Below are 13051 nucleotides of genomic sequence, written 5' to 3'. Positions count from 1 at the left end.
CCCGATAGCGAGTTCGACAAGCGGCTTTGTCGTTCATATTTAATGTTCATTCTGCTTACAATATGTACTTTGCACGATACATCCATTGTAACATTTTAGCGCGGTATCCAGTGTGAGTCAGGCCCCAAAGGCGGCGCCAACCTTGAACAGGCTCTCGGAATAATAATAACGATAAAAATCATCGTCAAATAGGTCAGTGGGGCGCGCTGCTGAGGGGCTATGTCTGTCTTAAAATATTTTAAATAGTATAAAAATAGTAACCAATCAGGAAAGAGAAGCAGCAGAGAAGCGTGGCTACAGCGACCAAATCAAAATGAAAAATGTGTGGATGAGCTTAGGACACGAGCTTGACGTAGGAGGACGGGATGAAGCCCTCCTCCCCGTTGGCCCGGACGACCCGCATCCACCCGTCGCCTTTGTCCTCCTCCATGATGGTGAGAAGCTCGCCGTCTGTCACCGAGATGGTGCCCTCGCTGTTGCCTGCGTGGAAATACAAATGAAAAGCCTGACTTCATTTCACCTTAAATTGCACCGACGTAACCGTTTGATGCTTTTTACACGAATGAACCAAATCCAAAAAGGCCAACCTTCAAAGGTGTACAAAGCCGTGCAATGACCACAGTCTTCAAACTCATCGTCAAACTCGGTGTAAATGTTGTGTTGGTTTTCAGACGGCTCCGCCCTGCGAACGGACACGAGACCACGTTAGCGATTAGCCGACCCAAACGACGACGTGAACAAAACCATGTTTATTATAATAAAAGCACTAATGTTGTCTTTGTAAAGAAAAGAAAATGAAAATAAAAATCCCAAAGTATTTCAAGCTTACGGTTTTTCCGTGAGGTGGTGGTTGTTGTTGATGGCATTGACGCATTCGTCTCCTCCCACCGCCTCCGACAACCAAGTCTGCGAAAAAAAAATAAAAATAAAATAGAAGGAGGCTCTTGGCAGGAAGGCCACAGCTCGTACTTCGTATTTGGCAAGCTCGCCGCGCAGGTATCCGATGTTCTGCGCCGTCTCGGAGATCTGCGGCTCCAGAATGGACGGGTTGCCCATGTCGGGGTTCTGCTCGTACACGCCTTTCATCTTCTCCAGGGCCTCGCTGGCACGTGCACACATTCACGTTTGAAAAATGTATTTCATTATCATTTTTATCACTTCAATTTATTTGTTAATTCATTTATTTTTCCCAACAAAATAGAATGATTTTTTTTTTTGCCCCCCATTTTGCTAAAAATAAATTATACCACGCCAAGAAATGATTTGAACGAAATGTTGAAAGAAATGCTCTCACCTGGTCTCCAGCGTCATGTGAAGTTTTTTGGACACGTCGTCGATCTTGGCCTGCAGCATCTTCTTTCTTTGCTCGGGAGGAAGGTGAGAGAAGTCCTCTGCCGGCGGCGGCTACACGCACACACACACACACACACGCACGCACGGCAGAATGATTCTCCATGTCAAGCACGCAAGATGGATGCTGACCACCAGCAGGATTCCAAACAAAAGCCACAATCATTTTTTTTTTCCTTCTGTGAGGTCACAAAAGTGCAACAATTGTTTTCAAATTTGCTTCATTTTTCATATTTGTCATTATTTTATGAGATCTGGATATCTGGCCACTGGATTAGGTACGCCTGCACAAACAAAATACTACAACCAACTTTATTTATTTGTCCGTTTTTTGGTCTTGTGGTACCAAACTGTGCGCCTCGCAACAAGAGATGTTCCTAATAATTTGTCCCGAGGAGCTGGCCAAAGTATTAGGAACGGCTTGTTTTTTTTTTTTAACGCAGGCGTCCCCCAACATGGCGGCCGTGCCGTTGTGACATCACAGAATCAACCGTTGTCATTGAGAAGAAAGGAAAAGGAGAAGAGCAGCTTCCGGCACCGTACGGCCCAAACGCAACGAGTTACCAGGTGCTTCTCGGCAGGCGACGACGTCTGGACGGTGAGAGAGAATTACTCGTCAGATGCAACAACACAAACAACTGCAAAAGTGCTGCTGGCGTGCCGAGGAAACAAGTCAGCGCGGGAATTAGACGGGCCCTTCCCCGGGGGGGGGGGGCCGGCCGGCCGGGGAGGAATGCACGCTTCCCTTTACGGCGGCGCTCGCTCGGCAGCATTCTTTACCGTGTGACTGTGTGTGTGTGTGTGTGTTGACCTTGTGCTTCCTGCTGAAGGGCCAAAGTTTGCCGCGAACTTTGGGCAGGTTGAGGCTGGAGTCGGAGCCGGCCGCTTTGATTCCCTGCGTGTAGTCCTCAAAGTCCAAGTCGGAGGGGCGCTCCAAGCCCGACTTGTGCTGCTCCACCAACAGGAGCGAGTCCTGCCAAACACGTTGTGTACATGTTCCACAATCAAACAACTGAGCATCAACACACAAAATCGTGGGTGTGTGAGACTAGCCTGCTTCTCATCCACTTTTGCTCCGGCCGCCGAGATTCCGTCGAGACATTTGGAGATGATGGGCTGCACCTTCTTCTCCAAGTCTGAGAACTGGCAGTATCCTTCCACCAGACGGCGAATCCGGCGCTCGTCGAGGTCCTGTAGCCTCTACACGCACACACACATTGTCAGGTGGTGTGTGATGAGTCCCAACAATGTCATTCAAGTCAACCCCAGAATTTTCTTTCTATTGTATTTGTAGAGCTTTTTTATTTTTTTCATTTCAGGGGGCGCCCATTTTGGATGGATGGATGGATGGATGGATGGATGGATGGATGGATGGATGGATGGATGGATGGATGGATGGATGGATGGATGGATGGATGGATGGATGACATCACAGTTGCCAGGTCACAACCAATCACAGCTCAGCTTCAGAAAATCAGTCAGCTGTGATGTCATTTTCCGTGGACAGCAAAATGGCTGCCCCCCCCCAAGAAGGCGGCGGCTAAATGCTCTCCGCTCTCCTAGCCGATGTTCTCACATTGAATATCTGCGGGATCTCCGAGTAGTAAAAGTATTTCTGCTCCGTGTTCAACTTCTGCAGTTGCGCCGCGTAGTCCCTGCGGCATTCCTCCGCCGTGTGCGTGCGGGCGTTTGCGTGCTGCCTGGCCTTCCATGGACGAAAAGGACAACCATGTCAGCGCGTGTGTGTGTCTGTGTGTGTGTGTGTGTGACTTTACTTTGTCTACGTCTATCTTTATGGCGTTGGGGTCGCTCTCAATTTTCTCGACCTGTTGCGTCGCTTTATCAGCTTCTCCCCATTCCTTGGCGTAGCGCTTCTTTGTCTACACACACACACACACACGTCATCGATGACGTCATCATAAGCGGGACATGTGGCTCGACACGAGCACACAAACGCAGCACCTGACAAAAGTGGCATCAAACACACAACGGTGACGTACACTTTCCAGCAGCTTGAAGCTGCTCTCCAGGTTCTGTTGGGCTTTCTTGGCGTCGGAAAGGTGCTGTGAAGGAAAGACACGCTGCTGCGTTCAGGGACAGCGGTGGCTCGGCGTGCGGCGGCGGCGGCGGGTCGTCACCGCTTTGCGGTCTTGCTTGAGCTCCTGCAGGAACTTGGTGAGCTCCACGCAGATGCTGGTCATCATGCTCTCGGCGATCAGCTCCCGCTGGCCCGCGTAGTCGTTCATCTCGCTCAAGATCTCTTGCAAGGCCGCGTGGTTGCTGAATCTGAGCCGGACAAAAGCGCACAACAAGACGACACAAAAAAAACAACAACAACTTGACCCCAAAGCAAACACACAACATCACACAATCTGCAACTCCAAGCACAGATGAATACACAAAGTTGTGTTGTGACCTGCAGTCCTGCTCATCTTTGCTTCCTCTCTTGGCGTACTTCTTGGACAGATTCCTGCGACACACTCGGCGTTACACAACGACACGGGCGCACGCGCAGACACGCAAGGCGAGCGGCCCGCACCTGAGCTGCTTGGCGTAGCTCTGCTCGATCTCCGTGCGCTCCTTGACAAACTTGATGTAGCGCTCCACCAGCTCCAAGCCCGACTGAGTATGCTTGTCGATCACCTCGTTCTGGTCCTGACGTCACACGCATCAGACGTGTTTGCGTGTGCGTTCCCGTGTATCTCGTGCGGTCTCGCATATTTGTCGTGCGCATGAGTTGTGTAAGTTTGTCGTGTCGCTTGAGTGAGTGCGACGGCCATCGCGGGAAAGAGGCGATGACGTCGCGGAGTTGGAATTTCTGCACAGTGAGCGAGACAAAGACTCCACCTAAGTGATGTCAAGGCCAATTGGGGAAGGGGGAGGAAGGGAGGGAGCGCTTCCAAAGGGCAGGAAGGGGAGGGGGGGGGGTCAATGGAGAGGAAAGCGGGTCGAGGGGTGAGCGAGTCAGCTGAGCCCCAAGCGGATGGCTCCGCTGATAACGCCCTGAAGTCGTCACGCCGATGCCGGGATGTGCGCCGAGGCCCGAACCAGTCCGACTCGTCCCGCCTCCCCTCGCGCCCGTCGACGACACGTGATCCAAATCTCAGCCGGCCAGAACGAGAACCGGAACGTACGCAGCTATAGTGAATCACGAAGTGATCAAAAGTGCTAAAACTATTGTGACTGACTGATTTTTTTCATCCAGTATGAAATAACGCAACATTGTGTTCATCACCGCAACGTCGTCATTTCTGGTGTTCCACAGGGTTCCGTTCTTAGCACTTTGCTGATCTTTTATCTCCACAACTGTATCAACTAACGTATTTAGAATGAAACTCTCTAAGTAAGGAACAAAAAAAACGCACGGATGAAACTAACTACGGCGCTAACCAATTGAACAACCACTGGATAACAACAAACAAACCAAAGATGAGTTAATTGACGTACAATCAATGGACGAAAGCACAAGCGACCCAAGAACCAAACGCCGTCGTACTAAAAACGACCAACTCGTGAAGTCGTGTAATAATCAATATAATTGATTAAGCAAGAGGTGTTCATACACACACACCACAACAACAACAACAACAGTGTGGACGCGGACGAGGGGACTTCCTGTCACGCGTGAAAAACAACCAGGTGAAGAAGTGTACACCTTTAAGGGAGAACAGCAGAAGGTATGCGGGAGGGATTGCGAAACCCGCTTGCACACACACACACACACACATTATCACACACCCAAGACTCAAAGCGGGCCTAAAAGCCACAAGTTGTCGTCAAAGATGTGAAACTCACCCACAAATCGGTGCCCCAGTCCATGTCTGCCCCTCTCGCACGTCTCTCAAGCTGGAATTCTCCTGGAAGGCTCTGGAGGAAGTCCACGCCTTCTCCCTGCACAAAATAATGCCTACTTTTTTTTTTTTCTACCCTTGCTTCTCCTGAAACTGGTTTGCGTCCTGAGAGAGAGAGAGAGAGAGAGAATATGGGAGGAGCACAGCAAGCTAAGTTAGTCTTAAAGTAGTAGCAGCAGTTACACAATTCCAGAAAAGCAAATAAATGGTTACAAATGAAATGGGAATGAAAGACTAATAGGTCCACAGCTTCATGAAATGTGGATGAAGAGAATCAGACATGGGCAAGCAACACACACTAAGAAAGGATTCGAATAAAAGCCAATCAGACTGTATTGCGCAACACACCCAAGGTAGCTGCCAGCTGATCAGGAAGCTCCGCAGGAACCCGATAACATTGGGCGGTGAGAACTCAAGAACAAACAAGTTTAGAAACTGGAATGGAGGAATGAAGGAGTCAACAAGCAAATAAACACTCAACTGAATTTTGCAACATTTTCTTTTTAAAATGTCAAAATCTTTCCAAAATTGTGAAAAGAAAAGTTTGCATCTTTAAAATTGACACCGATCCAACTCCAATTTTTTCTTCTGGTGTCCCACAGGGTTCTTTTCCCGGCACCCTTACGTTTATCATTTATTTTCGTAAAGACAACGTCAATTGCCACCAACTCAAATCAACTTACTAAAAAATAGCTGCTTGACACAGTGACTCTAGATAATAATAGCAACATTAAAAAAAAAACAAACACATTTCCCGAATCAGTAATTAGCCATAACAATAGGCACACTCTAATATGAGCCAATACAAAAACTGGTGGTAGAATAAAAATAAAAATGCTGCCTTTGAATTGACCCTTTGATCTGATTAAACAAGTTCATCTGGTTCTATTAGGAGGGAATGTCCATTTCAACACAATCATAACAAATTGAGTGATTTCAGACGAGCACACAACTTTGTGTCTGCTAGCAAAAAAGTCAAACACAATGAAAAGGATATTGAGCAGAACGGCGCATGTAGACAGACAAAATAATGCAGCTTTAATCCTCTGCGAAAAGTCACGTTTCTTCCTTAGTGTCTGCATGAAGGCATCATACTGCCCTCTAGTGGCCAACGCAATCCGTTCCCACGGAACGGGAGTCACAAGGAATTAAGTTAATTCTTTTCGTTACATTTTGCTCATTTTCATTCGTTTCAATGGAAAAAGTTGCTGAGAAACTTTGTCCAAGACAAGCAGGCACTCCAGAAACACACCTATTTGCATAGGAACATTAAAAAAATTCAATTTTTCATCAAATGTGTTTACACCTTGCACATTTGTACCTTTTGGAACACGTTCCTAAAACTGAATTTGGAGCATTCAAATTTGCTTCATGGGGAGAGATGATACCACATCGGACTGATATTGTCCTGGAAGTTTGACCTTGTTGCCATGGGAACGCAGCCAGCCATCACTCCCTGCTCCTTTTCATCATTGTGAGGGGGGGGGGGGTATGTCAACGCCTGTCACCATGGAAACCGCTAATAAATGATGGTACTCTTGGAAAACACGGTGTCAGAAAATAGGACAGAGAGACAGAGTACAAGGAAGAAAAAAAAAAGGGAACGAGAACGAGAGACAGAAGGGCGGACATTGGAACCAAAATGTATGAGGGGGCACAGATCAAAGTTGGATGGATCGGGAAATTGATAATAATGATGGATAGGTCAATAACAGATGGCAATGTGAGAGGACAGATGTCCCGAAAAAATAAACATCTTGTTGTAATGCTGTTTCCAAACCGCTAGAGGGCAATGTTGCTGTTCTTCCACCGAGGTGTCTCGCGCTCTCTGCATCCCAGTCTGACTTGCCCTTCAGCATCCGATTGACATGGCCCCCCCCCCCCCCCCAACTGATGATCTTCTTACCTTCTTTCCCACAAGCCTGCATCCTCTCTTACTCATGTTCTTCAGGATCTTACCCGCCAATTGCAACACAGCCACAAGGACAAAGGCATTACATGTTAGAAGAAGGAAGGATAGAAAAGGAATGGAGACAAGTGGAAGGGAGGATGAGGAAGTAATGAATGGAAGGTGCAAAAGGAAAGGATTGGTGACTATAAATAAAAGATGAGAAAGAAGGGATGAGAAAGGAGTAGACAAGAAACACACACGCATGCTCTAAATTAGGAGTCACCAACTCAGGCCGGGTTGGCGCCCTTGAGGATCGGACTGGGTGACCCCTGCTTTAAATCATGTGGGCACAAAAATAAACGTGTGTGTGTGTGTGTGTGTGCGGATGGATACATGTGTGCATGTGTGTGTACGGAACAAGTTCAGGCAGGGGAACGTGTGCTCTTCCTGACCCAACGCCCATTTCCTGTGTCCTACTGAGATACAATATGGCTACGCAAGCACACACACAAAAGCTTGGGGGGGAAAATCAATTCAAGAAACCGATTTGGCAATTGTATTGCTGTGATGAGGAACGCCTGTTCTTCTAAGATTGTAAAAAACTCCTCGCAAATAACCCCAATGAATGTTAAAATGAGCTAGTTTTGACAATGCAAAAAATCGCTAACGTTAGCAAGCGACGAGTTTGCCAAGAAAAACGATGGAGGCAATATTCACCGACTCCAATCAGCAAATGAACGCCTACGACGAACGGTAACAATTACAACCCGCTAGCTCGTTGGCTAGCTAAATTGGGCGAATTCCAATGAGCCAGGCATGGAGTTGGTTTGATTTTTATTGAAGGAAAAGAAACATGCCAACCCGACGCATCGGGCGCAAACTGGACACGGCGTCCGTGAGTCCTAGCCGTCGGTGCGTATGACGTGAAAGAGCGTGACGTTGTAGAGCACCTGGTGTCCGTTGTTCCAGGTGTAGAGCGCCCTCTCTCGAGGATTGTAGTCCATCATGCTGATGTGCGAGTAGAGGTTGTGGAACGGCACGTCCGTGTACTCGTAGGTGGACGTGTTGGTGTTATAGGCAAAGTGGACCTTGGCCCCGGCCAGGTGCGAGTTGGTGACGTAAAGGACGCCGCAGATCATGAAGGCCTCGCCCGCGCTGCGTTTCGGGAAGCCCGTGGACCAGCTTCGCAGAACGTCCAGGGAGCGGGGACACAATCGGCTCACCTGAGCAGAGAGGAGACGCTGTAAGAATTCCGTCGAGGAGGCTAACGGCGCGTTCGCACGTACCACGATGTTGCCGGCGTTGGGTATGGACGTGTACACGGCCCACAGGCCCGTCTCATCGGCCATGAGGTCAATGTCGGAGGAGCCGCCCCAGCTGTACGGGAAAGTGTTGTTGTAGCCGGCGCCGCTAAGGCTACGCTGTAGCAGCACGCTGCGAGAGCGGAAGTGGTATTGCACCTGCGACATGAACGCAAACAAATGAGAAGGTTGGGGGGTCGGGGCACCTGAAGCATTTGTGGTTTTGCCCTACCAGGATGTTGCTCTGGTGCTTGTTGTAGTAGAGCGAGCCGTTGTACACAACGTGGCCCGTGCCGGCCCAGGCGTGCGGCAGCAGGTGCTGCACAAAGTTCTGGCCCTTGCTGAAGTCGGCCATGGTGCGATACTCCAGCACGCGTCGGCCGCGGTAGAAGCCGTCCATGGACCACACCTAAAGTACAAGTGCAATGGGGGCAGTAGTTCAACACTTTCTTTGCTGGGGGATAAAGCGCCGGTCACGTGACCGTCTTTTGACACCTGCTTCACTTGGGACTCACCCTGCTGTCGGCGCTGGGAATCATGGCGTCGGTCATCCAGGAGCCGAAGCGGGACCCCGACGCCCGCACGGTGACGGGACCGTTGACGGCTGTCAAGCGACCGCAACCTGCACGCCCGCAATCTTTTTTAGCCAATTCTATTTTCGATTCAATTTTTGCGAAGGCCGCGAACGGGCGAGTGCGTTACCGAGCTTGTTCATACAGCTGTGCAGTCTGGTCTCCAGCAGCAGGACTCTCCTCTGAAGCTCCTCATAGTCGTACGCGCCCACCTCCTCCTGGATGTGCGTCAGCAGCGCCGACAGGTTGAGCAGGCGGCCTCGCAGGGCGGCCAGCGTCTCCAGGTCGGAGCGGTACTGCTCCGCCGTGGACAGGAGGGGCTGAAGCTGGCTCACTTGACCTTTCAGCTCCTGAAGCGACACAACAAGCTCAGAAGACGAGGCCTGTTTTTAAACCGACCCCTCCCACCCCGCCTACCGGGAGGTGGGAAAGAGCCGTCGAGCGAGAAATTGCGGCGCCCCAAAAGTCCCATCTGCTCGACACGGGCTAATCCCTGAGGACTCTCAGTTGCGTAAGCGGCCGGCCTGCTTTATTTTTCATGACTACACGGAGGAGTTTCCAAGTGAGGCTGAATCGAGGCCACCCGGATCGGGGAGGAGATATTCGGCAGGGGTTTCGTTTGTTTGCCTTGATTGCTTTGGAGGGAAAAACGTTGGAGGGAGCGCTTTCATTGTCAACTCGGCTTTTTGGGCACTCGTAGAGAAAAAAACAAACGTGATGATTCCTCCTGTCCTAAAAAAAAAAAAATCAAGCGCTTCCTCTGCTTTGGCACCATCAATAATACAATTTGCCATTCCTCCCCGTTGGACTCGTTTTCCTTTCTGCCACGCGGTGCTCTCAATCTTCCAGCGAGTGCAGCGATGCGAGTGTCGGCTTCCACCCCCCCCCCCCCCCCCCCCCGCCGACGTGTGCGTACCTGCAGACCCTTGGAAGTGAGCGAGCGGGGGCTGCCGGCGTACGAGTGCAGACGTCCGTCCACGCCCCGCAGCAGCGGCTCAGACTCGCGGAAGTGGCGCAGGTCCCTGGAGGTCCGCAGGTGGACCCCATCCACGGACTGACTCACATTCTGCACCTGAACCCCAACACGTGTGTGGACGTGAGGAATCACTTGTGTGCGATTGTGTTCATGTGGTTTGTGTGTATTTTAGTGTCATTTGTGTTTATTTCCGTGCGTGTCTGTCAATCGACGTGTTTATTTGCATGCTTGTGCATTTTGTGTGTGTGAGGCTTTAGTTTGTGTGTTAGGGTGTGTGCGTGTGGGTGGGTGGGGTTGTTTGTTTGTGTTTCCCGCTGGCCTCCCGAGCAAGTGTTGGAGCAGGAAGTGTGCATGTGTGTGTGATTGTTGATTTTGTTGTGTGCAACGTTGCATCCACACGCACGCACCTGTTGAGTCAGCAGGCTGAGTTGGCGACTGCGATGGTCTCGCTTGCAGAGGTTCCGGGCGGGAGCCACCACGGCGCACACGCAGCGGCCATCCGGGTCCGACGCGGTGCTGTACACCTGCCAAGCCTCCTCCGAGCCCGGATACAAACCCTGCGCACGCACACACACACACACACGCCAACTGAAAACAGCAATCCTCCATCTTCTTTTTTATGACTTCATAAATCAGACTACTGCCTTATTGTGTACCCAGGCGGATACAAAAGCGGGACTCTCGGGCTAAATGAAACGAAGCGCTCCCCCGCGTCTCCCGACAGGAGATTTGGCGGGAAAGCGGCCACGGCGCTTCCTGTCGGCCAACTGGCGCTTTCAAAGAAATCCATTTTGTCTGAAGAAGCCCCATTTTTGGAAGAAACCCACGCTCGCAGAGAGTGCAGCGATTGGCTCGTTGGTTCGTTTGCAATGCCTAACCCTGACACGGGTCGTTATCAAAATGCCAATTAGCAACGGCGAGGAGCCTCGCTCAGCCTTTGACATCACAACACACACACGAACCTGCTTGTGTTGTTGACATCAACACTGGCGGGCTTTGCCGAGGTTTGTTGTTGCTACGGTAACAAACGGCCTAGAGGCCAGTCAGCCTTCCCAGAGAGGGAAAAAAATCACCTCTGGTAGTACGCAGGGAGCCAGATGTGTGTGTGTGTGTGTTTTGAAATTCAGCACATCTATTCCACTACTTTACAATGATGGAAGGGCTCAGACATTGCAAAAAAAGAAAAAGAAGAAAAAGAAATTGGATGGATTCATCTCATTCCGAAAATATGTTCCAACATACCGTTGAGGCACAACAAATATTTTTACCTTGGGTTCACCTTTAAGGTTTTCCCCGTGGGGGGAATGGTGAGATAAATTCAGTAGGCATTTGTTGTTTGGCCAAAATGCTTCTCGTTATAATCTCAATAATGAAGTGGAAGAATAGCAAGTCAGCGCTGGTTTCGACCCGGCTTGACACAAAATCCTTGGCTGGTCCAAAACAAACAAAATTGGATGAATCGACCGAGCGTTTTAAGCAGCCGATATTAGCTTCTTTGGATCTTTAAGATTTTTAAAACTCATTAACATATAAAACAGATGATTACATTTGAAAACATTTGTTTTTGGCAGTTTTATATGATAGAACTAAAAAAATACTAAGGGACAAGCATTGTAAAGAATTAAGCATTAATATTATTTTAATTATTCATTACATTTTTTTTTTTAATCATTCGGTCAATCTATCCATGATCAGAATTTTATTCTGCCATTAAAAATGAAGACTAGTCTCCAGTGTTCCAACATTATTAGCGGGTGTACCTAATGTTTGGACCTGCTGGTCTTGTTGCAAATGTCATCAACTTTTGGATTGTGTGACATCACCTGACGAGTGCGTGTCATATTAAATACATACGCTGACGACGCGTTGGTGCGTGCCGTCGGGGGAGACGGCGGTCCCGTTGAGTCCCACCAGCGAGGGCAGCGTCTGGGACATCCAGTTGGTGACCATGGCCATGGTGCTCAGCACGGCGCCAATCTTCAGCATGGGCACGCTCATCTTCTCTCTCACACACACACATGCACACAGCGGCTCCCAATTAAACTGTTGTCATGGGGGGAAAAAAAAGAAGAAAGAAAAAAGAAAGAAGAGGAACGCTCAGCAGCTCGCCAACATGACGTCTCCCCCGACGATGTGCAATCCTGTCGTGGCCATGTGAGGATGCTCCCAAGATTCCGTGAGACGCTCTTCTCTCGATCCAATCCCTCCTCCGACCTGGGATGACGTCAAAAAAGCAGATTGAAAAAAAAGCATGTCCTGTTTTTCCTTTCTCTCCCCTTTGTCCTTGTCCTCCTTTGCGTCCACTGCAGTCCGCCTCCTCGCTCTGCTTCCTGTCCACGTATTGATTGATTGCCAGTGCGAGAGCGAGCGAGCGAGAGAGAGAGAGAGAGTGATGCTGCAAATTGATCAGCATCCTTGCTGCTCTCTGGCCTGATGCTGTTTGTGGTCCGGGTTTTCCCAAGTGCAACACTGCCACCTAGTGGACTGTCAAAATGGACACTTAAGAAAGGGAGGAAAAAAAAAAACTCTTATTGCCTCCTGCTTCCGCTCTGAGCTGCCATTTAAAATGGCGCCTTTGACAGGTGATGTATAATGTATGGCTGAAAATGGGCTTCGAGCAGTTCAGAGCGACTTGTTGTGTTCACTCGAGTGTGCCGCCGGCCCGCTCGCCAGCTCGCTCGGGTGGCGGCCTGCAGATGTGCTTCAGACGGCATGAAAGATGAATGAACAGTCTGCGGTGAATGCAAATCAACTAGCGGCTGTCTTACCGTAATTCTGCAGGTAGGAGGAATAAAATAGGAGGCAGCAATCAGGGCAGAGACGGACGGGCTGCTCCTCACCTCGCCAACGCGATGGAGGTGGATGAACTGCCCACCGGCCGGCCACTGGCGGGCGCTGCAAGTAAACTCGTCAAATATTAAGAAAGGTTACACACAAGCCATCGTAGATGTCACTTCGGCAACGTTGTGGAAAAGTTCTAGTTCCTCTACTCCAGCCTTCTGTGGTTATTGCTAATTAGCAATTAGCTTATAAACTACGTAAATAGTGTTTTGTTTTTACCTTTGTTGGGTGTGACATTTCTTAAAAAAACATGTCACACCCTTTTGACC

The 13051-nt window shown here is 49.5% G+C and overlaps 2 protein-coding genes across 3 annotated transcripts; both read right to left on the bottom strand.

Annotated features, from left to right (window-relative positions):
* Positions 1-25: 25 nt before the first annotated feature.
* On the bottom strand, positions 26-5699 carry LOC133151998 (cdc42-interacting protein 4 homolog). 2 transcript variants are annotated; one of them, XM_061275460.1, is made up of 16 exons: positions 5550-5699; positions 5146-5306; positions 3890-4005; positions 3767-3820; positions 3489-3636; positions 3351-3413; positions 3126-3230; positions 2927-3055; positions 2404-2550; positions 2162-2323; positions 1915-1941; positions 1295-1404; positions 970-1102; positions 830-906; positions 588-682; positions 26-480 (listed from the first exon to the last, which is right to left on the bottom strand). In XM_061275460.1, exons 2-16 carry the CDS (start codon positions 5167-5169, stop codon positions 335-337), a joined length of 1536 nt encoding a protein of 511 aa, XP_061131444.1. In that variant the 5' UTR covers positions 5170-5306; positions 5550-5699; the 3' UTR covers positions 26-334. The 2 variants fall into 2 exon arrangements, with proteins under 2 accessions (XP_061131444.1, XP_061131445.1); XM_061275461.1 differs by lacking the exons at positions 1915-1941; positions 5550-5699 and having other exon boundaries at positions 5146-5508.
* A 2214-nt stretch (positions 5700-7913) lies between these two features.
* Positions 7914-13006, bottom strand: LOC133151528 (noelin-2-like). Its single transcript, XM_061274643.1, has 8 exons — positions 11796-13006; positions 10349-10498; positions 9882-10037; positions 9096-9315; positions 8909-9015; positions 8626-8802; positions 8379-8552; positions 7914-8315 (listed from the first exon to the last, which is right to left on the bottom strand). Exons 1-8 carry the CDS (start codon positions 11937-11939, stop codon positions 7995-7997), a joined length of 1449 nt encoding a protein of 482 aa, XP_061130627.1. The 5' UTR covers positions 11940-13006; the 3' UTR covers positions 7914-7994.
* Positions 13007-13051: the final 45 nt, after the last annotated feature.

This window comes from Syngnathus typhle, linkage group LG3, assembly GCF_033458585.1.
Source record: "Syngnathus typhle isolate RoL2023-S1 ecotype Sweden linkage group LG3, RoL_Styp_1.0, whole genome shotgun sequence".
In the NCBI taxonomy this organism is placed as follows: domain Eukaryota; kingdom Metazoa; phylum Chordata; class Actinopteri; order Syngnathiformes; family Syngnathidae; genus Syngnathus; species Syngnathus typhle.
Note: the sequence above shows the minus strand (reverse complement) of the source record. Positions and strands in the feature narration are given on the sequence as shown.

Bases quoted from the DNA above. Each gene is read 5' to 3' on its own strand.
- LOC133151998 (XM_061275460.1), bottom strand. From the start codon at position 5,169: ATGGACTGGGGCACCGATTTGTGG. The intron at 4,006-5,145 runs GTGAGTTTCACA...GTGTGACGTCAG, and splicing joins ACTGGGGCACCGATTTGTGG to GACCAGAACGAGGTGATCGA. The intron at 3,414-3,488 runs GTGACGACCCGC...TTTCCTTCACAG, and splicing joins TCAAGCAAGACCGCAAAGCG to CACCTTTCCGACGCCAAGAA.
- LOC133151528 (XM_061274643.1), bottom strand. From the start codon at position 11,939: ATGAGCGTGCCCATGCTGAAGATTGGCGCCGTGCTGAGCACCATGGCC. The intron at 8,803-8,908 runs GTGAGTCCCAAG...CTTGTACTTTAG, and splicing joins TTCCCAGCGCCGACAGCAGG to GTGTGGTCCATGGACGGCTT. The intron at 8,316-8,378 runs GTACGTGCGAAC...CTCTCTGCTCAG, and splicing joins CCAACGCCGGCAACATCGTG to GTGAGCCGATTGTGTCCCCG.